We start from the raw sequence: 26,667 nt of genomic DNA on the forward strand, positions 1-26,667 counted from the left end.
TCCAACATGACAATGCTCTCACTGAATGAAAATTATGTGAACCACATGCTATCCACAGTCACCACTTCACTTCCTATCTGATTACACATGAGACAGTACCTATGAGTTTTTGCACAGCATCAGAAAACCAAATGAGGGAATATTTCCTGGAAAAAATGTGTTCTATCCCTCCAAGGGGCAAAAAGTAAAATGATGCTGTGGTGGTTCTTCTCCATACTACAACAGCGCATCTTTTTTTCCACCCTTAAATTTGTCAAACATCTGTAGATACCTTAAACAAACCAGAGACCACAGGTTACTTTTCCTTTCATAACATTTCCACTTTTCAAACACCACAAACTCTGAGCAGATTTAAAATCTTAAATTGCTTGGGAGAAGTCATCTAGACAATATTAGGTTTTTCACCCTTCCTAAGATTGATCAATCTATCAATCAAGAGCAACGTTAGAAAACCCAGTTTAAACTGCACAACTGCTGAAGTGTCCCAAATAATTTAATCACTGTGATGAATGGTCACAAAGGGCTTCCTTTATAATAATGAGGATATTAGCTCTGTTGCTAACTATTATATGTATCAAACCAGCTGCAGGCTGCAGACAGACATAAATCAAGTACTCTGACTGGATTTGTTAGCTCAAACAAACTGTAACAAGCACAGCTAAACAGAGACATTTAATAGAGACACTTGCATCAAGATTTAGGGGCATGCTGTGAGTTTCTACCTGCTAAAGCTTCATTATGGCTGAGCAGCAGACTCCCCTGGCTCTGAGGATCAACTGTTACGTCCATGTGTGCCGACTGCGTGGACTGATTATCGGCTTCCTCATCAAACGCCTGCCAGGTAACTTCAGCCTCATTGAGGTAGCCATTGGACGTCTCGCTACTAACACTCTCACCTAGGTAAGGTGAAAAGATTAAATTCATGAAAGAAAAAAAAAGCAAAAGAAGCTTCAAATGGAGCCTACTAGCTCTGTAAGGAAAACTGTAATATCCAATGCAACAATTACATATTTATATGCTATAGTCTCAGAGTATGCTGATGAAAATTCACATTTGTTTAACATTAAAACTGAACAGTGATTATAACTTCTAACTTTTCTCTCTGAGCTTGGGCCTCGTGTAGTTTGCGTGTCCCTCAGTATTGCACTCTGTCTCAGCTGAGCTGCTGGTCCGTCGGATGAGGATCTACAACAAAGACAAACATTTAAACAGATGAACCAAGCGTTGATCAATCTTATTTTAAGCTAACACGATGGTTGAGGATGAATGTTCTCACCACAGGTGGTTCACTGCTCTCAGTCCTGCCCTCAGACATCCTGCTATCAGAACCACAGGAAGTAGGCGAGTACTCTCTCTGCTGGACTGAAAGGCAACAAACAGTTCTGATTTGGTCTCTACCAAAAACTGGAACATGTTCAGTTAATCTCTGTAGCCCTGATCTTAATTATAAAAAAATAAATAAATGAATATGTTTAAAGCAGGTCGTCTGACCAATCAGAGCAATCAGAGCACACAGGCTCAGGAAGGTGACCAAGAACCCGATTATCACTCTGATCGAGCGCCAGAGCGTCCAGTTACACTGGAGAGAGGAGAACCTTCTAAAAGAACCATTTCTGCAGCACTTCAGGCCTGAATGGTAGAGTAGCCAGATGGAAGATGCTTCTCAGGTAAAAAGCACATGACAGCCCACCTGGAGTTTGCCAAAAGGTCTCTCATCTGATTAGAGCACTTTGCTCTCACACAGGCCTACTTGTTGTTCCTACAGTATTTAAAAGTAGAATGGGAAGCAGAGCCTTCAGTTTTCAGGCCCCTCTTCTGTGGAACCAGCTTCCAGTTTGGATTCAGGAGACCGAGAATTCTGTACTTAAGATTAGGCTTCAAACTTTCCTTTTTGACAAAGCACATAATTAGGGCTGGATCAGGGGACCCTGAATCCTCCCTTAGTTATGCTGCAATAGGTGTAGGCTGCTGGGGGATTCCCACGATGCAGTGAGCATTTCTTCCTCAGTCACTTTTTTCACTCACTATGTGTTTGTACACCTCTCTGCACTTATTTGTTAGTACTAATCTCTGGCTCTCTTCCACAGCATGTCCTCTGTCCTCCCCACTGTCGCCAACACGCTTGCTCATAGAGGACATGTGATTTTTTTCCCCCTCGTTATTATTGTAGGGTCTTTACCTTAAAATATAAAGCACCTTACAGTAACCATTGTTGCTGGGACACCGTCCCTACAGTAAAGCATGGTGGTAGCATCAAGTTGTTGGGATGCATCAAGTTGTTGGGATGCATTTCAGCATAAATGCAGCAATCTACAGAGACATGCTTGATGATAACTTGCTCCTGAGTGCTCTGAACCTCAGACTGGGCTGAAGGTTCATCTTCCAACAGGACAAGAAACGTAAGCACACAGCCATGATAACAAAGGAGTGGCTTTGAGACTCTCTGAATGCCCCGAGTGCCTCAGCCAGAGTCCAGACTTGAAACTGACTGAACAACTAGGGAGAGACCTGAAAATGGCTGTGCACCAAAGCTCCTGATTCAGACCAAGCTTGACAGTTTCTGCAAAGGATGTGAGAAACTGCCCCCCCAACAAAAAAATAGGTGCGCCAACCTTGAAGCATCATACTCAAAAAGACTTGAGGCTGCAATTGCTGCCAAGTTATTAAGCAAGAGCTGTGAATACTTTAATTTTTTTAATAAATTTGCCAGAATTTCAAGCAACTTTTTCACTTCACTATTGTGTGCAGAATTTTATTGTGATAAATGAATTGAATCTATTTGGAATAGGGCGTTAACGCGGCAGCTTTATTCCAGCCGGAGAATGCTGTGAATACTCTGGATGTACTGCATCTCTGAAATAATTAGCAGACACCTGTTTCTGTGCAATGCAGCTTCTAAACCAAGCTGACTAGCACTGGCTCATAAATCCACCGTCTCATCACTTAAACAATAATAACACCAAAGATCTCTGACATACAGTTTAAGGTCTGTTTAACTATTCATGCTTAAAAATCAAACATATCAGGCTTAGCTGCTAAAATGAAAAATTCCAGTTGACTGTAATGTAAATAATAAAAAGTGTTCACACTATACAAGTCCACTCTCACATCATCTTGTTGAAAAGAAGAATAATGAATTTTACCTTTCTTTAATTTGCTTACAGAGCTGTTTTTTCTAAATGGTTGTTTTTGTACATGTATGTGCAAATATATGATGTTCAAACTCATTTGCAAACTCGAGCTGCATGATTATATCAGCCGTTTCTGCTCCAAGCTTATAAAGTGTAAAGAAGTCAGTAACTTCCTGTTTATGAAAATCAGACTAAACAGAAAAATTCAATTTGGTGTTTGGCCTGTTTTTCATATCCTTTTTATCACGAGGTTAAATTTTTAACTGTGAAAAACAAGCTGTTATTTGCTTTTTTTGTATTGCTTTGAAAAACCGAATAAGATTAATACCGTAATATTGCACTGGATAGTGGTGTAATAAAGACAACTGAAGTGACAGATTACTTCTCTTTTATAAAGAAACTGCAGGGTTAATTTGTATCACAGCTGAACACACAAACTGAATAAAAGAGGAGTAATTCCACTGAAAATAGTTGAATAGGCCTATAAAAGGAAATTGTCCAGTGAGCAATAGTTCTCAGTAAGTGCCAAACTGCTTTAAGTGGATAGGAAGGCAACAATAACTCAAATAACCTCTAATTACAACCAGGGTGTGCAGAAGAGCATCTCTGAATGCCAATAACTGAAACTTTGAAGGAGATGAGCTACAGCGGCAGGAAACTGAGGCTACACCTTGAACAGTCTCAGCAAAATTGGACAGCAGATGATTGGAAAAACATCTGGTACTTGTAGGGTGTACCTAATACAGTATTCAGTGAGTGTATACAGAAGATTAAAAAGTGCTTTGCGCTTGTATATACCTGGTAAGGTCTCAGACAGCTGTTGGGTGATGTCTGAGGTGCTGCTGCTACGCGGCAGAGGACTGTCTCTGCCTCCCAGCTCCTCCTCTCCCCCACACTCTGACAGCTGACACTCCTCCACATCTGACAGTCGGGAAGACAAAGACATGGTCAGGAAGAGGTGCAATACGGATCAAATATCATGGAAACACACTGGAATATGACTTGCAGACACTGTACAGACAAAGATTTCACACATATGAAACATGGTGAGGAAAAACAGGGCATGCAAACATGCAACGGTGATACATACACTTGTTAAGGACAGCACAAGGCACCGGGGCAATCTTGAGAAATGCATTAGTCAGATCATCCAACAACATGGATTAAATAAAAAGTTCAGGGTGCTATACGAGAGACTGTGACTGAATATGAATGGGAAAGGCTGGGCGAAGGTCACGCAACATGCAAACACATGCAGCTCTCACAATACTTTACCTGAGAGTCTGTGAGAGCAAGCAGAGTTACCAGAAGAGATACCAGGCAAGAAAGAGCTCACAGTGTGGAGCAGCATAGGAACACTTTTAGTAGTGGGCAAAGCCTCGTATAGATGAACACAGTTGCTGATGGACTGGCTTCGCTTAGCTTCCATCAGGGAAGGAGAAAGAAGAGGAAAAAGAAGAGAAACAGTGGGAAGAGAAATAAGGTAAAGGAAAGAAGCAAATATTCAATGATAGTAAAGTACAAAATGCTGCAAAGAAGCTTCTGCTAATAAATTCAATTCTGATCGTGAAAATGGAGCAATTGAAGACCAGCAGCACCAGAGTTTGATCCAAATATAGTCGCATGTGAGTCACAGGTTAAAATAAAACGGCTTTAAGAGAGAAAATATTTTAAAACCAGTCAAAAAAATAAATAAATAAAAATGAAGGGACACTGTCACAAAAGTGAGATTTAAAGATTTTATACAGAAAAAATATAGAAAATCATAACACAAATCAGCACAGCAATACCACAAAATCTACCAAATATAAATCACGAGGGAAAGAAATCAAAACGCCTGGAAGACAATAAAATAAAAAACTGGTAATACACATTTCTCAGATAATGAAGAAACACTGATTCTGCACTATGTCAATTTTAGATTTTATTTTACTGTGAAAATCTCTGGTTTTAAATGTGCAACAGAAGTAAAGAAACTATATAGAAAATGAGCACGAATGCTAAAGTTTTCCTCCAAAAAGCAAAAACAAAGATCAGCGATGTCTTGGTTCTGAATTTAGTGAACTGATTATTATTATGATTATTTAACAGCCGCGTGACCCTTTTAAGATGATCATGAGGAGGCTTTTTAATTTATTCCTAAATAATAATGACATACAGCTGACATTCATTTTAAATTAAAAGATACATTTTCTGACACGTAGTAACATATTTGCAAATGGCAATACGTGACTTCCAGTGTGGAGTATCTGTAGTATTTTCAAACTGATTTTTTTGCTCCTTATCAGCTGAAACGCATATCAGTCTATAGACTAGTACTCTCCCCTAAATCCATGCAGATTCAAATGATGATGATAAAAATTTGTGTAGTTAAAATTTTCATTGAGACACACACACACACACACACACACACACACACACACACACACACTCTCTCTCTCTCTCTCTTTCAAGGGCAACCTAAGAAAGAGAGCAACAGAACTTATCCATCACACATATACAAGGCAGGATGGCTGCTGTGTATCCAGGTGTTACAGGGTGAGAGTCTGAGTACACCCTGGGCAGGTCGCCAGTATATTGCAGGGCTACACACACTATGCAGTAAAAAATGAAAAATTAATAAAAATAATTACCCGTGTACACGCCAAGCAGAAAACATTTGATCTCACTCTCTGCATTATTCTATAAGACCTGATAACCATCTCATCTCTGGCAGACTGAGAGCCGGTTCAACTGGGTCCTTGAAGCTGTAGAAGCTTAATGAGTACTGTAATGAATTTTTGAGCCCCTTCCTTCGTTATCAAGATATGATCTCAGAACAATATTAGTTTGCATTTGCATGCTTAAGTGCAACCAAGTTTTGACAGTTGTCAATGCTGAGGCATTGCCATTGTGCCTGAATAGCACTTCAGGTTTAATCTCAAAGGGAGCAGAGAAAGAGGACAGTTCTATTCTCTGCTTTCAGCACACTTTAATTATGCCTTTCAGTGAGAGAGATACATCGTCTCCTCCAGCCCGCCACTGCATCCCATTTATGCATATTAATGAGCATTAATTACACTCTTAATGAAACTATCAAAAACTGCCATGCAATTGATGTGTGGGCCTTCTCTTGAGGAGTAGGGAGGAGGGCTGCTCGGCCTTTGAAGATCAATGTGGGAGAAATCCAATTAGGCCAAAGAAAGGGAAGGGAATTTCAAGCAGTAGTGTTTCATGTCCATCTTTGCTTGTACGCAGATACAAATAAACAGACCAGCATAATAGGTGGATAAACATGTGCATGGGACGCATAATAGATCGAGAACACGCGCGCATGCACACGCACGCACACACACACACACCACAACCTTAAAAGTGACCTTACTTGAACCTTTAAATGTGTGCGATTTATATTACAGGCTCTTGCTTTTCGCCTCCATAGGGAAGACACGTCTCCATAATGAGACTGTGTAGACAAACAAATTTAGGCCCCCACAACACGAGTAATACCTACACCACACACACACACGCCCCTTCTAAGATGTCATCCAGGCACAATTACGTCTGCTCCTCGCTCAATGAGCTCGTCATTTCAGAACATTGGCGGTAATTGGTGAGGCGGAAGGCCAGGGAACAAAAAGGGATCATCTCTGTGTTTTATCCCCCACATTAAGATTCTGTCTAGACAAAATTAAGAGGAGCAAGCCAGACACTGTAGCTTCTTACTACTCCACTGCTCAACTTATAATTAGCCTGCCACTTTCTCATCAGATAAGGGGTGTTTGCAGAGTCCAAAGCTGGCCTCTGACATGCTGTCAGGGGGACTGTGCTGTATGCCTACAATCCAGTTGACATGGAAACATGTTGACACTGGGTAGTGACATGTGAGGGAAACAATAGGTGCCATCTGCTGGCCTCTTTGTCTTTGGTGTCAGGGCTTTCAGAGACACCTGGGCCAGTGTACACACGGACCTGTCTGAAGACTTTCACACACAATAATACTGTCTGATAAACCCTGCGGTCTAAAGTTGTGCTTCAAAGGGTTATCAGTATGGTGTTAGAGACTCACACAAAAGCTGAAGATAATACTCTGTGCGTATGGAACAATGCTTTAAAAAAAACAATAACAACACATTTAAAACAGCTTTGTTTCCTGCTTCTAACGCATCAGCCAAAATGCATCTTAAAAAATGCAATCATAACAAGATAATCTGAGTCATTCTCTTCACCTGTCAGTGCCTTTAATGCTAATGTTTTATATAAAGCCAAGTATTCAATTCATTTTACGTCTGCTTTAAATGTATATGGCTCATACGAGCCACAGCTTACTTACCAGAGGCCTTCTGTCGGACATTGTTCCGGGCCTTCTCCACACCCGGTGCTCCTGAAGTAGTGGCTGAGCGAGTCCTCATGGGCTCCTGTACTGGTGGCCCGCCCTGTTCCCCATGATTCCTCCAGCTCAGGGAGAATGAGCGTGCAACTGCTGCTGCCTTCTGAGAGTCCTGGATCACTCCTGACATACGAGGAACAAAACTTAGTGAGTGCTGAAGTGTTCAAGGGCATTTTGTAATGAACAAAACTAAACATTTAGTTTATTTTAGAGCTGAAAAAACAAGAATGAAAATTAATGGGCCAACCCTTTTTATTTGACTTTAAACAACACAGAGTAGCTGGCAGAATTATCGTTTTAACCTTACATAGGTCACTTTTAAGCATGGCACCTTTAAAACAGGTCAAACAAGTGTACTGAATCGTACTGGTCAGAGTTAGTCAAGCACACAAAGAAAAACAAAAGACAAAAAATAAACCGTGTCATCCTTCCAATCAAATTAAAGCCACTCTAATCTCATCTTTTCCCATTTTGTCCTCTCACCACGTCCTCTCTGCTTCTTCTCCTTCTGTTCACTGAGTTTGTCCAGAGGCAGGTTGGCCATGTCCAGGCCATAAACGGAGCGTGCCAGCACAGCCGTAAGCGAGTCCATGATGCTGGCCCATTCTGTCACCAGCTCCTCCCAGCAGGTAAGAGAGGACAGCACTGCCAGCAGCTCATCCCAAAGCTCCCGGGAGATAAATACGCACAGGTTGGCTCGTACCCACGCCACAATGATGGTCTGGATGCAGGAGGAGAAAAGACATGATGAATTAGCACCAAGTTACACATACAGTGAGACACAAACACGCTGAATATAGAGCAGGCTTGATAGCACGTGTACAAATAAAGACAAATCGCACTGTATTCAGAGCCAAAGAACAGAGGTGATGACAGATCCATCTCTATGACTGCCTGTTTATCAGAGTGTGTAACAAACTAAATGCAACCATACCCTAAAAAGCAAAGATGCTAAACTTTCAGCAAAGCTGTCTTTTCTTTGGTTGTCCTGTGGCCTCTTCATCACAGCCTCTGTGATTCTCAGTAGTACCTGCAACATCTGCTCCCTGCAGAACATGGACAGTAAATAAATTACAATAATGTCAATTGAATTCGATTAAAAAAAAAAAAAAAAAAAAAAAAAAAAGGGATAAAAATCACAATTTTTTTTTTTTTTTTTTTTAAATAAATAAATTTGCACATCTAAACATACTACTAACCACGTCTGTGTATTCATGGAGTGCTCCATGATCATATGCCGATAGATGCTAAGAACACCCTTGCACACCTCAACCTGATTTTCCAGGAGTTTTGGTACATCCTGGCATGGCTCCAACAGAAACACGTTGGATGAACTGGTCAGAAACACCTGCACGAACGTAAATGTGTGCAAACATAAAGTAATTAAGACAACAACAATACTGGAAAAACACTAATTCCAACCATCAGAGGTTATGAACACAGATATACCTGTAGTGTTGGCTGGATGCCGGCTTTGATGTTCCTGTTCTCCTCCTCGGTGATGAAGCCCTGATTGATGGCACTGCTGAATGAGTAGGTCCTACCCCAGCTGGACGACCGCTTGTGACTGTGACTCTCCATCATCTGGTAGAAGACAAGGCCGGCCAGTCAAATTCACAGTAGACGTAAACTAATTTATTAAGACCGGTTTTTCTATGTATTTGTATACACAAACTGCATGACTAAGGCCAGTTAATCAACGTAAGCTGGTTTTATGCACATAAATGCATCGTATCATTTGCATGTTACACGTTCGTTTTAATGGTCAAAAGGGTTTTAGTGTTTATTTCTCAGTCTGGTGCACCTTTATCATTCTACACCATTAACTGGGGCTCACAATAGGCTGCAGAGACAGGACACTATTTCTGGACGTTTGCATGATCGATACAGGCTGCAGGTAGTTTCTGTGAATAAAAAATAAAGCTGCTAATTGCTTTGAAGTAAAAATATGCACTTTAAATGTTGTGGTAATTAAGTTATTGAGGCATATGATTTATAGGTAGATCAATGTTTACAAATAACAGAAAAGATATGTCTAACAATGAAAGTGAATAACTAATAATATTCTTATTGCATTTCTGATTATTCCAAAATTGTTAGTAATTAAATGTTTTTTTCTGTAAGATTCTCAACTCAAATTGTACCAAGTCTGATACAGGCCTGCAAAAACTACCTGTAAGACGGGTTTTTGAAAGCATGGGGGGAAAAAAACAAGGGCATAACTGATTTTTATACAACTTAGTCATTATATATGTGACAGGTTATTGCAAACTTATTCATCTTTCTGCATTACTTACTTGCCCGTGCATGTTATTTGTCTCGGTGCTGATAATCTGTTCGGAGCATTCGTCCACTTCATCTTCCCGAGCGGTTCTGTCGGGCTCTGCCATGAAAGAGGGTTTCTCCTGCAGGAGCCACTTCCTGTACACTTTGATGACCTTCCTGGTTGCAGAAGCCTCACAGGATGGCAACAAGAAAGCCTTTGCAAAACAAATTAACAAGAAAGAACGAAAGAAACCATGGCTCATTAGGATTAAAGTTAGTTTTAAATGTGAATCTGTAATTTAATGAAAAGGCCAGCAGAGGGCGACACAGTCCGTGTTACTGCAGTGCATCTTTGTTAGAGGCATCTTCCAACAGAACAAAATAGAAAATACTGGCAAAGGTTGCAACAGACGACAGAAATACTCCACCTGGTGGAAGATCTCGTTGACGAAGTTCACATTGTCCCGGGTGGAGAGCAGAATGGACTGCACCATGTCATAAACATGGCGGTGCTCCTCCTCAACGCTACACAAACTGGAATCGCTGGCTCGTCGATCTGACAGGGTGCTACTGTTGGAGTGGCTCTTCTCAGGCTCCCCCGCTGGTCCGTTTGCATCCCCATCTGATGTCTTATCCTTCTCCTGGCTGCTACTGCCTGCAGTGACAGTCTGGAAAACACAGCCAGGAACGAGAGTCCTTCAGTATGCAGTAGGGGGTACCTCCTCACACGGACCACTACAGTCTCCTTCAGCACAGATTACTTGGCTGTTAGTTGTATTTTATAGCATTTGTAAAGGGAAATGAACCACTGTAGTATGTATGCAGCATTTGTCTCTGGATAAATCACATAAAAATCCATTTATTTTCTCCATGACTGATTTAACTCGAAAGTGACAGAACTGTTGCAGTCTGAAATAAAACCTCCATGACTCCTGATCGCCGTCATCACGATTTTATTTCAGCTATAATCTTAGGTTGAATGCTGTATTGCTTGTGAAGCTGTTGATCAACTATGTTTTATATAGAGGTAAAATAACATTTAGGAATGAATAAATGCATGAATATTGTTCAGAAACATAAACCCCAGATGTCTTTATACTACTGCTAAAGATGGTGTGCTACAAAAACATCTGAAGGATAAAGAAGATCTTGGAATAACAGAATGGAGAAAGAAGAAACCAACACAGGGTACTGTGTGTTCACCTGGATGAGTTTGGGAATGACCTCGGTGCCGTTCTTTGCGCTCTGCGCTGAAGCAGCAGTGCTGATGTACTTCTTCTCCAGGAAGAAAGTGACAAGCCAGGTGATGAAGGCCACACGAGGTGCTAGGTACTGATCCCTTGTGCAGAAGGTGCTCTCATTGTTCCGTGTCACTGGCACATACAAGGGTTTTGGTCTGTGGTGGGGGAGGTCTGATGGAGTAACACAGTGGATGAAGAGTTGAGGGCAGAGGGGCGGTTAAAAATGGAAAACAGTGGGAGAAAAAGACAAAGATAATAAAGATTAAATGAGTGGCTGTGGTGAAGTCAGAGTTTTTCCCACTAAATCAAATTGTTCATTTAAATGATTATGGAATCTTGAAACAGGATATGATTTCATCATTTCCTGTATTTCATGAACCTGCTGCTCACGAGTAAAGCCGTCACTGTTTTTATTAAGGAAACTATTTTCTGCACACTTATCTTATTTTCTGTGTTACGGGAAAGTAATAAGTAAAGAAAGAGTAGCTGATGTACACTGTGTGCAACTTGAGAGAATACTCCTTTTGTAAATAAACATACTAAAACATACAAACCGGATTCCAAAAAAGTTAGGACACTAAACAAATTGTGAATAAAAACTGAATGCAACGATGTGGGGATGGCAAATGTCAATATTTTATTCAGAATAGAACATAAATCACGGAACAAAAGTTGAAACTGAGAAGACTGATAATTTTAAGGGAAAAATATGGTGATTCAAAATGTCATGGTGTCAACAAATCCCCAAAAAGTTGGGACAAGGCCATTTTCACCACTGTGTGGCATCTCCCCTTCTTCTTACAACACTCAGACGTCTGGGGACCGAGGAGACCAGTTTCTCAAGTTTAGAAATAGGAATGCTCTCCCATTCTTGTCTAATACAGGCCTCTAACTGTATTATCGTCTTGGGCCTTCTTTGTCGCACCTTCCTCTTTATGATGCGCCAAATGTTCTCTATAGGTGAAAGATCTGGACTGCAGACTGGCCATTTCAGTACCCGGATCCTTCTCCTACGCAGCCATGATGTTGTGATTGATGCTGAATGTGGTCTGGCATTATCTTGTTGAAAAATTAAGGGTCTTCCCTGAAAGAGATGACGTCTGGATGGGAGCATATGTTGTTCTAGAACCTGAATGTATTTTTCTGCATTGATGGTGCCTTTCCAGACATGCAAGCTGCCCATGCCACACGCACCCATGCAACCCCATACCATCAGAGATGCAGGCTTCTGAACTGAGCGTTGATAACAACTTGGGTTGTCCTTGTCCTCTTTGGTCCTGATGACATGGCGTCCCACATTTCCAAAAACAACTTCCAATCGTGACTCGTCTGACCACAGAACAGTCTTCCATTTTGCCACACTCCATTTTACATGATCCCTGGCCCAGTGAAAACGCCTGAGCTTGTGGATCTTGCTTAGAAATGGCTTCTTCTTTGCACTGTAGAGTTTCAGCTGGCAACAGTGGATGGCACAGTGGATTGTGTTCACTGACAATGGTTTCTGGAAGTATTCCTGAGCCCATTCTGTGATTTCCTTTCCTGTTTGTGGTGCAGTGTCGTTTAAGGGCCCGGAGATCACGGGCATCCAGTAAGGGTTTACGCCCTTGATCCTTACGCACAGAGATTGTCCCAGATTCTCTGGATCTTCGGATGATGTTATGCACAGTTGATGATGATAACTACAAAGTCTTTGCAATTTTTCGCTGGGTAACACCTTTCTGATATTGCTCCACTATCTTTCTGCGCAACATTGTGGGAATTGATGATCCTCTACCCATCTTGGCTTCTGAGAGACACAATCGTGTTGCCAATTAACGTAATTAGTGTTAATTGGTCTTCCAGCTCTTCGTTATGCTCAAATTTACTTTTTCCAGCCTCTTATTGGTACTTGTCCCAACTTTTTTGGGATTTGTTGACACCGTGAAATTTTGAATCAATATCTTTTTCCTTTCAAATAATACATTTTCTCGGATTGAACTTTTGATCTGTCATCTACGTTCTATTCTGAATAAAATATTGACATTTGCCATCTCCACATCATTGCATTCAGTTTTTATTCACAATTTGTTTGGTGTCCCAACTTTTTTGGAATCTGGTTTGTAATATATACAGTGCATAGTTTGGGTTTGTGGGCTTACCTAATAAAGGCTTGTAGAGGTTTGTGAGCTTGGTGAAGGAGGGAAATAAGTGTGGAAGGTAGTACTTCTTGAACAGGGTGAAGAGAAACCTGAAGCCTGTGTCCTGGTTCTCTTTGTTCTTCCATTCTAAACTGGATGCCTGGCAGACAGACAGCACAATAAGGCAGACAAGGTCAGGCTACAGAGAGAGGAGATGCTTCCAACATCACAGCGACAGTATATTGTTTGCAACACAATAGCATGAAGGTTCCTCTAAGATTAAAAAAAAAAAAAAAAAAAGTACATAGACATAAACTGTTAGATCTGAGGCCAAATATGATGAAAAACTTTAGACTTAACAACTGAATTTACTTTTTATCTTACAGTGGCACAATACATGGAGGAGACCCAATCATGAAAACAAATGAAAGATGAAGCCAGAACAGAGTATGTTCACATTTGTTGAGCACTTCCATCACACGGCTGTCTATTAAAGACAGAAAAAGCATTTGCACATAAAAGGCATTTAATTTAAGTATGCAAGTGCATTTGCGCAAATTTTATAACACAACTTAATCTAGTCACTGAAAATGTTTGTGTCTGAGGAACTAACTGTACAGAACATGAGGAATTAATAGTTTAGCTGCTGACTTCATAAAACGTGCTGGGTTAAAGCTGATATTTTCATGATGAAAGAAATACTCAACTAAAATACTTTATCTAACAGTATTAGAAGGAACCCCAACAACAAGTGGGGTAAAGCAGCCATCAAGCACATCCAAGAATATCCTGCAGGCAGGGTTAGTTATGATAACATTACTATTCTTGCTGCTGTCAGACAAAGTGAGTTATTACCTGGATGACCATGTACTTAAGCAGTATTTCTAGGATATAACAGGTCAGGTCATCTGCAGCTTTTTCACCTGCCACAGCTGGAACCAGTGGGGTGATCTCCTCAGGCACCACCTTGGCTGCTCAAATCAACAGAAAGAAAGGACCCGAGTTAATGACAGAAAATAAACCTACCCAGTATTATAACTGGGTACTTTACATAATTTCAGTGGCAATCCTAAGCATGTACAAATGTAATAAAATCTATGGTCATTTAAATGTGAATACATAATGTGTAATGTGCTACTCTTTTCTCACCATCTGGGGGGTTGGAGAAAGGGTTGTAAATGATGGTGTCGAGGGTGCACGGCCCTCTGGAGGAGGGCACAGCGGGGAATCCTGGCACCAGACAGGCAAAGATGAGGAACTGCTCCTCTGCACAGTGGTCCCTTAGGGCCTGCAGCCACAGCAGGAAGAGACGGATCCCCTCACAGCGAATCTAGAAAGCGGGAGAAAAGGTCATTTTTATGCATATTCAAAAGGAGGCTAATTTTAACAATCCATTCAACTAAAAAAATATGTTCAGTCCATCTTTGTGTGCCAAGATTTTAAAAGCTCAAATTGGGCACTTACTTTGAATGAATTTCCAGTGTGCAGAAGCTTTTTGAGAATAGAACCTGGAGGATAGAAAACGTGACAACGGTCAAAAACCGCTATTCAAATTTTCTTCTGCACAACAAGGAAAGAGACAAACCGCACAAAGCTGTCATCTCGACTCAGAAGAATTGACCTTGATGGGTGGTCTTGACAAACTAGTGGGTAGAGTGGCAAGGCTTCATATTTTCCTGATGAAAATTAACACGAGTTGGCAGCGACACACATTTATGAAGCCAATCTGGTTCCACTGTAATCAAATGAGACATCGGTCTGATTGCTAAATATCTCGGGAGGAAGAGCTCTGCATGTCTGTGCGTGCGTGATTTAGGACATGCTCTTGACAGGCAGCAGTCTCTTTTGAGGACGTTGTGGGCTGGAAAACACTTTGACTGGTCCTAATATTGATTTTAAGGTGATGATTAAGATTAAGAATCGGGTTTTGTTAGTGTAAAAGCCAAACCGCTGAACAGGTGTCTTAAAGTCCTGATCAACAGGCCCTTACTGAGGGAGCTTTTGTCTGGTCTTCTCATCAGAATACTGAACACGAAAGCACAGAGCAATCCTTTCATGGGTTGTGGACTGGGGACAGAAGGATAACAAAAAGCTGTGCACATTTCCTTCAGCATCTTAAAGGTACGAGTGAAGTACCTGTGACCCTGCATCTCCAAACTAAAAGGCCAAAACCACCAAGTCATTAATGTAATTCTTGAGCTACTCTACCCACCACAAAGAATATGTCGCAAGGTGCTGTATTTCCATTAGTAACGGTTCTGGATACAGCACACTAAAAATTATGTGAAAGAAAAAGTTAACCAGGCTGAAGTACACATATAACAGCACTGGATCTTGACCAGTGACACCTGAACTGATGTGTGGAAAAAAAAAAATTCTATGCGAGTGCAAGAAAGGCTAAGAGGAAGCTTTAAACCTGCGCGGATTTGTGATCCAGATGGACAAAAATGGTAAATATGTCTGGGACATCCACCCAAAGATAAGTGTTGATATTTAAAATTACAAGCCTGGGGAGGGGGAAGGCAAATCTGCAACAGTGATCTCAACCTGGACTGTTTAGCTGCCAACGGCTGACGAAAAACAGTTATAATTGGGGTTATCGCTTCTTGCAAGGGTTTTCCTTTTTTGTGCAGGACTGAAATCATGCATAATTCAATTACTTATTTGCATTTCAAATGAAGTGTTAATTTGCATTTCCCATTTACATCCCCTTCTCAGACTAATTATTTCCTCCTCATTATTAAAGGTTAAGGCTTGGTCCTGGTGACATTTTTTTGTCCTTATGTGTAAAGAAATACAAAGCGTACACCTACCTGTCAGTTGTTACAAAGAAAACGGTTACAATTCAAGCAAGTGCAAAATGTTTGATAAAGTGGAAAAACGTTACGTGCATACCTATACTGTGAAACTGCCATCTGTTGTAGAGCTTCTCAGGCAGATTCTGCAGGATTTTCTGATGAAAAACAGGACATGTCATGATTAGCTTTAGAGGAGTGATTAGAGTGGTAGAGAACAGTACCTGCGTCAGCTGTGACAAACAATTCTGGTAGCTAGCTGATGAATGACAAATTGGGGAAAACACCCATTTATTCCAGTTATGTTTTCTGGATTTCTAAAACAAATAATTCTTTGCTGAATTTCCAAGTCAAACCATTTTTGACCAAAACACACATATACATACATTTATACACAACAATGCAACAATACTTGTATCGATATTGAACCGCTCGATACAGTGCTTTCAGTTCGGTATGCATATGTATCGAACAATACAAAATGTTTTATTTATTTTATCAGCTTTTCTTCTGACGATGCTGTCTGTGTTGAGCGCTCAGTGGATCTGCGTTCGACTACTCCGCCTAGGCTGCACTGTCGAGTGCAGATCCACTGAGCGCAGCGCAAGCTAGCAAGACAGAAGCTAAGATCGTTGCAACATGGCAACTGCCTCAACGCTACCCGAAATTGAACCTCCCCCACCCTCATTCAGATCTGGCCTTTGGACCTATCTTGGTTTTCATGTGACGTATGACCCTGATGGTAAGCGCGTCATGGACAAAAGTAAAATAGTATGTCGGATGTGCCACGCAATGCTCAATCGGTGGGAACTAGTGCGTTAGCGCAGTTAGCTTGTTAACGTGTTGACGCCATCCAGCCCCACGCACGGGGCGATCCGCGGTTACTCGTTAACAGAGGTTTGCCGTGTTGTGGCGTTAACGTCATTTTAACGAGATTACCGTTGACAGCACTAGTGGGAACACAACGAATATGACTGCACATATACGCCGACAGCATCCTAGTGGAAGCAGACAAAAACAACAAGCACGCATGCTACAAACTTTACCAGAGTCATTTAGACAGCCGTTAGCACATGATTCTCCTTATGGGGACCTGATATGTTTAATATGCTGCTGAGAGTATAGCCCAGAAGAAGCGTATAGTATAGCTTTTGTTTTGGAAAGAGACATTTCTCTGTAACAAACTCTTTTCCAAAGATGAGTGATTTCTCGATCAGAGATTTATTATTTTATCCCTTTGTTGTTTCAGCAACATTACATTTAAAAACTGTACGTTTGTGTTAAAATATATATTTATAATTTTAATAAATGACAAATTAAAAAGGCATGAACCTTTTTTTTTTTAATCGAAAAAATATCGAACTGTGACACCAAAGTATCGTACCGAACCGTGAATTTTGTGTATTGTTGCACCCCTAATATATACACACATATATATTTATTTAAGCAATGCCCTCTCTCTCCACTTTGCCTAGCCTGTCAGTGAAACCCCGTGACCCGACACAGCACTCATCACCTCACCAACAACAGTTTTACAACTCAATTAGCGAGCTCTAACCTTTGAGCAGACTATCATTATTCCTCAATGCAGCGACCCGTTAACTGGGTCCCTCTGGAAAGATGAAAAAAATGCCCCGAGTCTGCAGATGTGTGCGGCTGTGCACATGCGGCTAGTTAACAGTCAGTTCATTGCGAGCAACTAATGCTCCAATGACTCACTTCTCATCAAATCCTAATGACTGACCCAGAAAGACTTCATGATTGCAATGCAGAGGTCAAGCCTGTCCTTTACTGCTTTACGTATGCAGCTCTGACCCACTCAACCAGACAACCGATGGTGGTCAGCATGATAAAAAGCTCATCTGGTCTTGAGTGCACGAAACAGAGGCGAGAGAAGGAAAGTGAGCATGCCAGGAAAGAAATGGCAAATATTAGTCTCCTATAGTAACAGATATGAACAGTGGAAAAGAAACTTGGCACTGAAACAGAAACTGGCAGGATAAAAAAAACTCACTGAAGTGATATACTAACAGAACTCTGTGCTTTATTAGCCATGGACATAACACTGGTCTGACAAATGGTATGAGCTTTATCTTTACCCTGTGCTTTGCCGCATTATGCTGAGAGCTGTGGTGGCCCACAAGTCATCTCAGGCTTTGAGTGTCTCCGTTTGTCAACAACTTCCTTCTTCCCTTATCTTTAACTTTCCCTTCTTGTCCTCTGAGACTAAATCCCCGTCATTATCAGTGACAGCAGAGAAACTGAAAGGCATACATCACTTTAAGGGGGCGCTGGATGACTATCTGTGCCATTCAACTTCTTTCTGATCCCCAGACTCGATAATATGCGTGTACAGGCGTGTGGCTGCACCTTGGTATTGATCCCAAGTGGGATTATTACATCTCCGCAAAGGCTGTGCTGGCCACCTTCATTTTGTCTCCTTATGCCAGTAGAGACATTATGCTAGTCGGTAGCACAGCAGGGTAGCCAGCTTAAGCCTTGTGTGTGTGCGTGCACACAGTAACACTGTCTCTTCACAGAGCATTAGGAAGGGAGAGTGGGAATGAGGTGGAGAAGCTAGCTCAGAAAAACTCCCTGTGGAGCTGGAATGGCGGCCGCAACAATGAAGAATTTACCGGCTGATACAAGGCGAATACAAAATCTGCAGGACTGGATGTTGTTGGAGTTACACTAATCTGCAGCCATACTCCAGCATAAATATAAGGGCATTATTGTGGTCCAACAGCAGCCTTAACACATTTACATGATCCGTACTTAGATTTCCAGCAGTAGAGCCTGAACATGACACAGAATATGCTGCTTACAGATGTGGTCTACAAGGGCTTCTAGCACCAATCACAATGCAATGCTTTTAGATGAAATGTTGTACTTTGCATATTGTTTGGGATTTCTGGCAATCATAGAGATGAATATAGCATATATGGAGGAAGGACCAAACACACTAGAGACATAACGAACTAATCTACCTTAAACTGCAGTCAAGGACGTGCAATAATGAGAAAACCAGACAAAACAGGCAAAACTCAAATTATAACACAGAGTAAGCAGTGTAGGAAATAAAGTGCAATGTATAGTGCTTGCATTCAATCAACCAAAAGCGGGCCCTGGGATTACAAACACTTATAGATGAAAAGCACAGAGAGAAGACGTCAGTTACACACACCTGCTTTGCTTATGCCACAACAGTGTGAGCCACGTAAGACTGAACAGAAATTTGACTAACATGCAAATTAAACCAAGTAAAATATACAAAACTCCAATTAAATGGTGCTTTAAGCCCAAAACACTTGTTTTTATTCTTTGTTTTTAAGAAGAACACCAAAAATATGGGAACAGTGTTACAAAACTGTTTTAATTCCCCTCTGTGGCCAGTAGATGGCAGCAACAGCACATGAGACTCCTTCAGCGCCTTAACACCAGCTTCTCATCCATCTGCTACACCTTCCTCTTTGGTTGGCAAAGCCAAGCTACAGCATTCTAGGGTCCGTTTTAAAAACTCTTCTTAATCAGGTTACGTACTAGTGACAAAAATGTTCCTATCTGTAATATTCTGGACCAACGCACAGATCATCAAGATTCATCTGCTGCTCCCCTGTGCAACCCCAAGCTACACTTTGTACATTTGCATTATGCATAACCAGTGAGGGTCCAATGGGTAAACTGCCAGTCAAGAAGAATTAGACTGTAAAACAAATCATGTAACTAAATGGCCCTGAGCACATTTTTTTTATTAGAAGCGTTAGCCGAGGTTTAGAGGAACAAAGAATATGAAGCAATTACACAAGGCCGAACAGAACTATAGATGGCTGCTCATGATAGAGACTTAAACTATGTAATTAATTACTAATTACACACCTGGGCATTTAAAAACATGCAGGTCAAAATAAATCATATGCTACGGCTGACATGAATAAATCTCAGTTTAACCTCAGAGATCTCTCTTCTCTCAGAGTCTTTTTTTTCTGCTTGATACTTGTTTTAGTGTGTTGCCATTTTGGCTGATACTATTCCTATAAAAAAAAAAAGATTTCTCTCAGTCTGTGATCTCCAAAAACAAAAAACTATACAAAAATAGATTTATTTTGTTTATTAAAAAGTCAGTAAGTTAAGTCTCAGATCTAGATGGGGCAGCTTGACAGAGAGGATAACAAGGGGAATTCAGCCTGCTGACTCAGGTCCAGATGGCACTTGACATGTCAGGGTGAGGTCACGGAGTTTCAGGGGTCCCAAAGCTGTCCCTTAACCTGTTCCATAACCACAGCGGCACCAGTGTTCAATGCCACTGTTGTCAGTGAGAAGTCATCTCCAGTAATACAGGCGCATAAACAAACTCTTCCCCTGAGGCCTGAGAAGCTGGTTCTGGTCTTGTGACAGCAGAAAACAGAAAGAGGTCTCACGCTGGCTGTAAAACTCATTCTTTATAGTATCCTTCTACTGTGCAGCAGCAAGAAAGAGAAATGAATTACATGTAGAAAAATATTTTCTCAAACACCAACTCTTGGCTCTAATTAGCTGATATCTGATTAGCAAATAAACAATTTACGACTGCAGCTTGCAAACCAAGAATGAAAACTAAAGACATGAACACATGTCATTACAAAACAAAAAACAAAAATCACAAAAACACGAATAAAACGACTACATGACAATAAAAAAGAAGCCCTCCTTCCTTAACTTTCTGCACTCAAATCAGAAAGTAATGAACTAAACAAGCACACTTAACTTCACTGATCAACCTCACAACCTCTGTCACATGTGTCAAATTTGGCTCTTTGTTGATCGCTAAAGGTTGTTAATAACTCTTGGCCAATCAGCAACAATGTGCGTCTCATGCACAGGTCACCTGACGAGACAGGTGGTTCTCCACAGCAGCTGGGTGCCAACAGGTTAAGACAGAGATTGAAAACCATGAATCTTTACCGAATGTAAAGAGAAGCCTGTTTATCCTTTTGGCACAAGTTTTTATTTTATAAAAAAAAGAGGAAAAGAAATTTTGTCCTTCATGTCTGAATCCATGTACAACACAGATATGGAGACACATCCATGCATCTACAGCAGATTGTGTGTCTTTGAAAGGCACATTGTGCTCACAGGGATGGAGCTATAAGGGAGTTTTATATTAAATTTTACATCTGTGTGCAGCCACTAGCCTACCAGCAGAACTGTAATTAGAATGTATTGTTTTGCTTGACCTTATTTTATAAAGGCTAATAAGATTTTTTGTGGACATGTTCGCATGCAAAAGGCCACTCCAAACAAATTAATTTATTTGATTTAATTAATTGAAGTACAACAATAAACTCTATATGCCTGGCCCTGACGCAACACTCATTTTCCCCAGTGAATTTTTGGGAAACGGCTCCTCAATTCAGATTTCCCGACTCGGAGCAGACAAACCCCGAGTTAGCAATCCAAGATGGCGGCAGTGAATGTAAACAGTTGTGAAACTGTAAACCTTTGAATCTGTACTGCCACTGTTGTGTATTTGTGACTTAGTAAAGAAGCCATACACAGAGCACTGACCAACATACCTGGAACGTGGCCTCTTTGTTGGTCAGTCTGTAGGAAGAACCAGTACCAACCCCTGCTGGCCTCAGGGATTGGTATTGGTTGGTGTGCATGCTGCCGGCTGTAACCCATAATTCCCTTCAGGATTAATAAAGTATTTCTGATTCTGATTAAACTACCCAAATGAACTGCAATTTAAAAAAAAAAAAAAGCATGATTACTAAATCTATAGTAGTTTACCCTCTTTCATTGATTGTGATACTGGTGAGGTTTTAGGTTTAGGTTGTGCACAAACTGCCTCAGATTTCTGCAGCTGAACAGCCCATAGGTTTCATGATTCCCACCTGCCCATTTCCAATTTCACTCTCACACAGAGGATAGTTTCTTCTGTGTGAATTTACAGCTGTTCAATGTTCTGTCCATGTTCTATGACAACCATCACATTGACTTCATCACATTTGTTTCTGTGTATTTGTTGCTAATGTGCCTGATTTGTATGGGAGTTACTGCCTAGGAATCAACTAACCATCAATCACCTTGGAAGTCTCCACTGAATTTGTCATTTGCAGGAACAGATAATGATTAAAGTGCAGCAGATGTTAATGGCTAGGCAGTGGAGTATTTTCACATTTCGATCAATAAATTCAGAACTTCTAATCAAACTAAGTGTTCGCTCTCTCAAGCTGTGAATGACTAGAAAAACTGCTAACGTTACTTCAAGCCTCCGCCTACACGGTCAAAGGAGCCAAACACAGTTTTTTCTGCGGATGTTATACACTGAAAACTTTTCGTTTGAATTATTTTTAACAGCATGTATCATAGCAACACGTATTCAAAAACATAAAACATGTTTTAACATAAAACACAAACAGTTGCCAAGAGAGTTCAAAGCCTTGTGGTCATACTAAGGCAATCCTTTGATTCAACATTGACTAACTATTAAAGTTAAACAAAATAAATAAATGTTATGTCGCTTTTTATGGGGTAAAATCTTTAATCAATATCAAAATAAAAGATGCTGAGAGCACGACTGCATCCTCAGAAATGTGGTTGCATTCCCATAAAGACTGCCATGGTATGATGCCTCTGTGGAAGCAGACAAAGAAATCCTGGAAGGGAGTGATGGCTGCTGGTGGGATGGGGGGGTGGAGTGGACCAGCACAGTTTAGGCAGAGGAACAAAAGATTACCCCCTCTAGACAGCCATTACTCAAACGGGCCCAGCATGGGAGATCATGCTCCCCCACAGCAACTCATGAAAAAGGGGTTGCATACCTCATCATGACAGCAAAGTAATCCCCACATAGCCAGCTCGAAGGAAACAAACTGGGGACGTGGACTGTATATATCAGGCAGATGTGAGGGACAGGTGAGAGCGTGAGGGACTACGTTTCACATTCCTGAAGAGAGGAGTGTAAACGGGGTTCTCCAGGGAAACTCATACAAAGAACATGAGAAGTGATGTTGAGATGTCCTGTTCTTCTTACCCTGTCATACAGCATTAAAGTGTGACTCTAAGCACTGTGCTGCAAACTTGCTTTTGTCCCAGCCATTATCCACTCGTAGGCCACGCTACAAAATCCTCTGACACTTGCTGGACAAAAGCTGCCATGTTTTGGCCGGGCGATTCCCATCACTTATGTTAACAATGGCCGTTTACACAAAGTATTATCCTGCACTGAGAGAAGGTGTATGACACACGTGGCATAAATGTAAAATTCCCATAAGAAATATATTACATTACTGTGCTTGTTGTAGAAATAATTTATGAGGGAGCAAAATGCCATTGCCTCGAAACACTGTTTTAATTAATTTTCTGCTGCACTGCCACATCTTTCGTTGCATAATATTACACATTTTCTTCAAGTATGCATGTTCGAAGTACATGCACTGATATCACATTGACGAAAAAATTCTTAATGTAATGTGGTGTGACGAGAATGTCCACACAGTGCAGCACAGCTCAGGATCAAGGCAACCCTGTATCTGTCCTGCCCACATTAGTCAAAGCAAGCTTATCTTCTCAGTGCATGGGTAAAAGCACACAGCGTCACAGGCAGGGGCTAAAAGGGGAAAAATGAGGGTTAAGCTGCTTTCAATATTAGTTCTCTCTGAAAAGATGACTCCATAAATATGTAGAAGCCATGAATCCAGGCTTTATTTACAGGTCAAATGACTGGATGTGTGCAGACAGACACTGTGGGTTTCTAGGTAAAGAATAGAGAGAACTGAATGGAAATGTTGAACTGAATGATAACATTTTTCTGTTTTGATCAGAAAATAATTTCTGGTATGATCTGCAGGAGAGGGGCATCGGCACAAGTGTTAATTCTAAAGAAGATTGACAGACTGAAAGAACACCAGCAGGAAAAACGATGAGCAGCCAGACACATAGGGAAGCATTTCAGAGCATGCATGAAGTACACGATGCATCACCCAGACAGCACCGAAAACGTAATGTGATTACACGAAAACACTGAGCCCAATTTGCATTTGATATGCCCGACTAAAAAAAACCCAAAAAAAACCAAACCCAAAAAACCCCAACAACATAGTAATCCATCGCTCAAGACAGACTATAGCAGTTAAGAATCCTTGGCAGCGCTTCCCTAGCTGTGACTTGGTGTAATTTAAGGAACCCCCTGATACTGCTCCCAGGTGATGACAAAATTTAGGGCAAGGCATACTGTACCAAAAGAGACAAACAGACTGCCCCACAATTTGATCTGCTGCCATCCTAACAGCCCTGCCCTGAGCAAATGTAACCGGAGAGCTCACTGTTTGTATTGGAAACTCGAGCTGCCTTTGCAGTCAGGTGGAAAAACAAGGTAGGGGACTTTAACCTGCATGTGCAACATAAAAGTGCTCAGCAAAAACAGAGGGAGGGGCTAGAGAGCCAACAGCATGCTGTGCATGCAGAGATGAAACACACCTCTGATTTGCATGCACGCCTGGATTTTAAAAACAAGTGGACTGAATGGCAGCGTAACAATGAGGCCTTAGAACAACCTGCTATTGATCTACAGACTCTATGAAGTGAATTCAGGACGTAGCAGGTGATTCTACTCCCCGAGTTTACCTGGAAATACCAGCTGGAGATATCAACATAAAAAACAACAGAGCACTTACTTCAAAAATAAAGAGGATAGAGTCCAGCTCCTCCCTTTGAGATTTGTTCCCTGAAGCACAAAGAATACACGTTTAGTACAAAGTTTTTAAAACATTTTACCTGAAGCTATGCTGCATAGAGCTTCATCAATAATGCAAAAATAATATGGGCCATTGCATAAACATTCATTTAAATGAACGTGTATGACCATGAGACCGCAGTCCCAGTGGGAATGAATGAAGGCAAGCTCAATCCACTCAGTTACACTAAACATAATCAGATTGATTCTCTAAGTACCGCTGCTCTGGAAATGTGGGGCAAACGGAAAATAACCTTTGCTGTAGCACAGAGGGCAAAGAGAGGGTTAATTATTGAACCGACACTGACAGCAGCAGCTAAATAGTTCATGTGCAGTTTATTACAAAAAAAGCTTTTACTCACCTTTTTGTTTTAAGTTGCTTTCCAGTGTAATGAAATTTTCATAGAAGATAAAATAAATCTGAGAACTGTTGCTCTCAAAGAATGTCTTCAACTCACTCTTGTCAATGATATCTGGGGGAAAAGAAAAAGAAACTCAATCAACTTTAGTCAGTGAGAATATAAAATAATAATTAAATAAAAAAGAAACAATCACTTTTATTCAACAGTGTATTCAACGTTCAAGGTTTGTTAATGTAGAGATTTTCCCCTGTAGTCTGTTTTGAGAAACCTGGATGCTTTAATGTTGTCTGTGTGACACTAATCACAGGAGTGACAGTGAGTTCCCATTAGTTCCCCATTTAAACAGAAAACTACATACATTTTAAAACAAAGCAAATTGCTTCACTTCCTTAAGCAGTGTAACTTCTCCCACTCCTCACCTGTAGCCACGGGAGAGAACTGTTTTTTTTGGGGACGTTGAGAAACTTTTTACCCCGATCTACAATTTCACAATTTGAAAAGTGAAAGATTTCTAAATGATGCTTTTACTGTGAAATGTGCATTTTATCCAACAAAGACACAATTTTTGTATTGTTGCCTCTGTGGTGGCGCACAGAGGCACATCCGTGCATTGGTACATAAATTATAATAAGTAACTAATAAGTAATACATGTTAAGCTGGCACTACAATGAATAGACCGATTCCGGTGCCACCATGTTGCACCTCAACCGACTACAGTGGTCCTTCTGCTCTGGAGCCTCAGCCTGGTACAAGGTTCTGGTTAGCTTGCAATCAATCTCCTAAACAGAAGGCAAACAAGCTGCAGTCCATCACAGTGAAATGGATGCCGTCTAATAAATTCATCCACCCATCCAACCGCTTATTTAACTCAATCCATCTCAGCAGTTATGGTGCAAAAGGCGCAGTGAACCACGCACCGGTCCACTGAGATCTGGCAGAGGGACAGAGAACCTTACCTTCTCCCATATACATGCACCTATGGCTAATTAACCTAAAATGCCTTTGGGAGAGAACCAGAGTACTCAGAAGGTCCCACAGGCACAGGGAGAACACAGAAACTCAACACATAAAGGGCCCAGTCGACTAGGAGGTGCAAACCCAGAACCTTATTGTGAGGAATCACTTTAAGGTTCTGCTTAAGCTAAACGAGTCGCAAAATATACTTTTTGTAGCTCCCAAAGGCAAAGTCCATGTGAGGAATACAATGCAAAGCTAAGAGCACTTAATCTAAAGAATGGTAGTCACAGTTTAACATGGAGACAAAACATACTTGCAAACCAAATAAATGTTAAAGAAAATATCAGTTTGTGATTTTTTCCCCTTTTGTTTCCTTCTGTTTTTTCAAGATTGCAAAACTCTCAGACAATATGAGGCCATTGTTTCAGTTACTGCTGTGATGAAAGTCTCCTCCATGTTTCAGCCAGTAATACTTTGAGTTCATCTACACTGGAGGATGAATAAATGAGATGACTTTTTTCCTCCATGCCATCCAATAGGGCTCTTTGGGATTTAGGTCAGCACTCAGGAAGTGCTATTGTAAGACAGATTTTCTCCTGGGCAAAAATACACTTTAACAGGCAGCTGGGATGCTGGAAGAGACACCTCTGCTTGATATTTAACTAATACACATGTTTAAGCTTCCTCAAGCATTAATCTATCTATATTTATTT

General features: G+C 40.9%; 1 protein-coding gene across 5 annotated transcripts in view; it reads right to left on the reverse strand.

The window, feature by feature from the left end:
• ralgapa2 (Ral GTPase activating protein catalytic subunit alpha 2) overlaps positions 1–26,667 on the reverse strand; it is a 97,924-nt gene that overhangs the window by 55,892 nt on the left and 15,365 nt on the right. For all 5 annotated transcript variants that reach the window (XM_082515337.1, XM_082515334.1, XM_082515335.1 and 2 more), the window contains exons 2-20: positions 24,997–25,107; positions 24,576–24,625; positions 16,019–16,076; positions 14,588–14,631; positions 14,273–14,453; positions 13,979–14,094; positions 13,145–13,283; positions 10,969–11,177; positions 10,194–10,433; positions 9,798–9,980; positions 8,950–9,084; positions 8,700–8,848; positions 8,435–8,546; positions 7,984–8,221; positions 7,444–7,623; positions 3,930–4,052; positions 1,277–1,362; positions 1,095–1,185; positions 723–896 (exon numbers count right to left, since the gene is read on the reverse strand). In XM_082515337.1, coding sequence (XP_082371463.1) covers positions 723–896; positions 1,095–1,185; positions 1,277–1,362; positions 3,930–4,052; positions 7,444–7,623; positions 7,984–8,221; positions 8,435–8,546; positions 8,700–8,848; positions 8,950–9,084; positions 9,798–9,980; positions 10,194–10,433; positions 10,969–11,177; positions 13,145–13,283; positions 13,979–14,094; positions 14,273–14,453; positions 14,588–14,631; positions 16,019–16,076; positions 24,576–24,625; positions 24,997–25,107 — 2,619 coding nt within the window. The remainder of the gene's footprint in view (positions 1–722; positions 897–1,094; positions 1,186–1,276; positions 1,363–3,929; positions 4,053–7,443; positions 7,624–7,983; positions 8,222–8,434; positions 8,547–8,699; positions 8,849–8,949; positions 9,085–9,797; positions 9,981–10,193; positions 10,434–10,968; positions 11,178–13,144; positions 13,284–13,978; positions 14,095–14,272; positions 14,454–14,587; positions 14,632–16,018; positions 16,077–24,575; positions 24,626–24,996; positions 25,108–26,667) is intronic.

This window comes from Aulonocara stuartgranti (genome assembly GCF_965226115.1).
Source record: "Aulonocara stuartgranti genome assembly, chromosome: 19".
Taxonomy (NCBI): Eukaryota; Metazoa; Chordata; class Actinopteri; order Cichliformes; family Cichlidae; genus Aulonocara; species Aulonocara stuartgranti.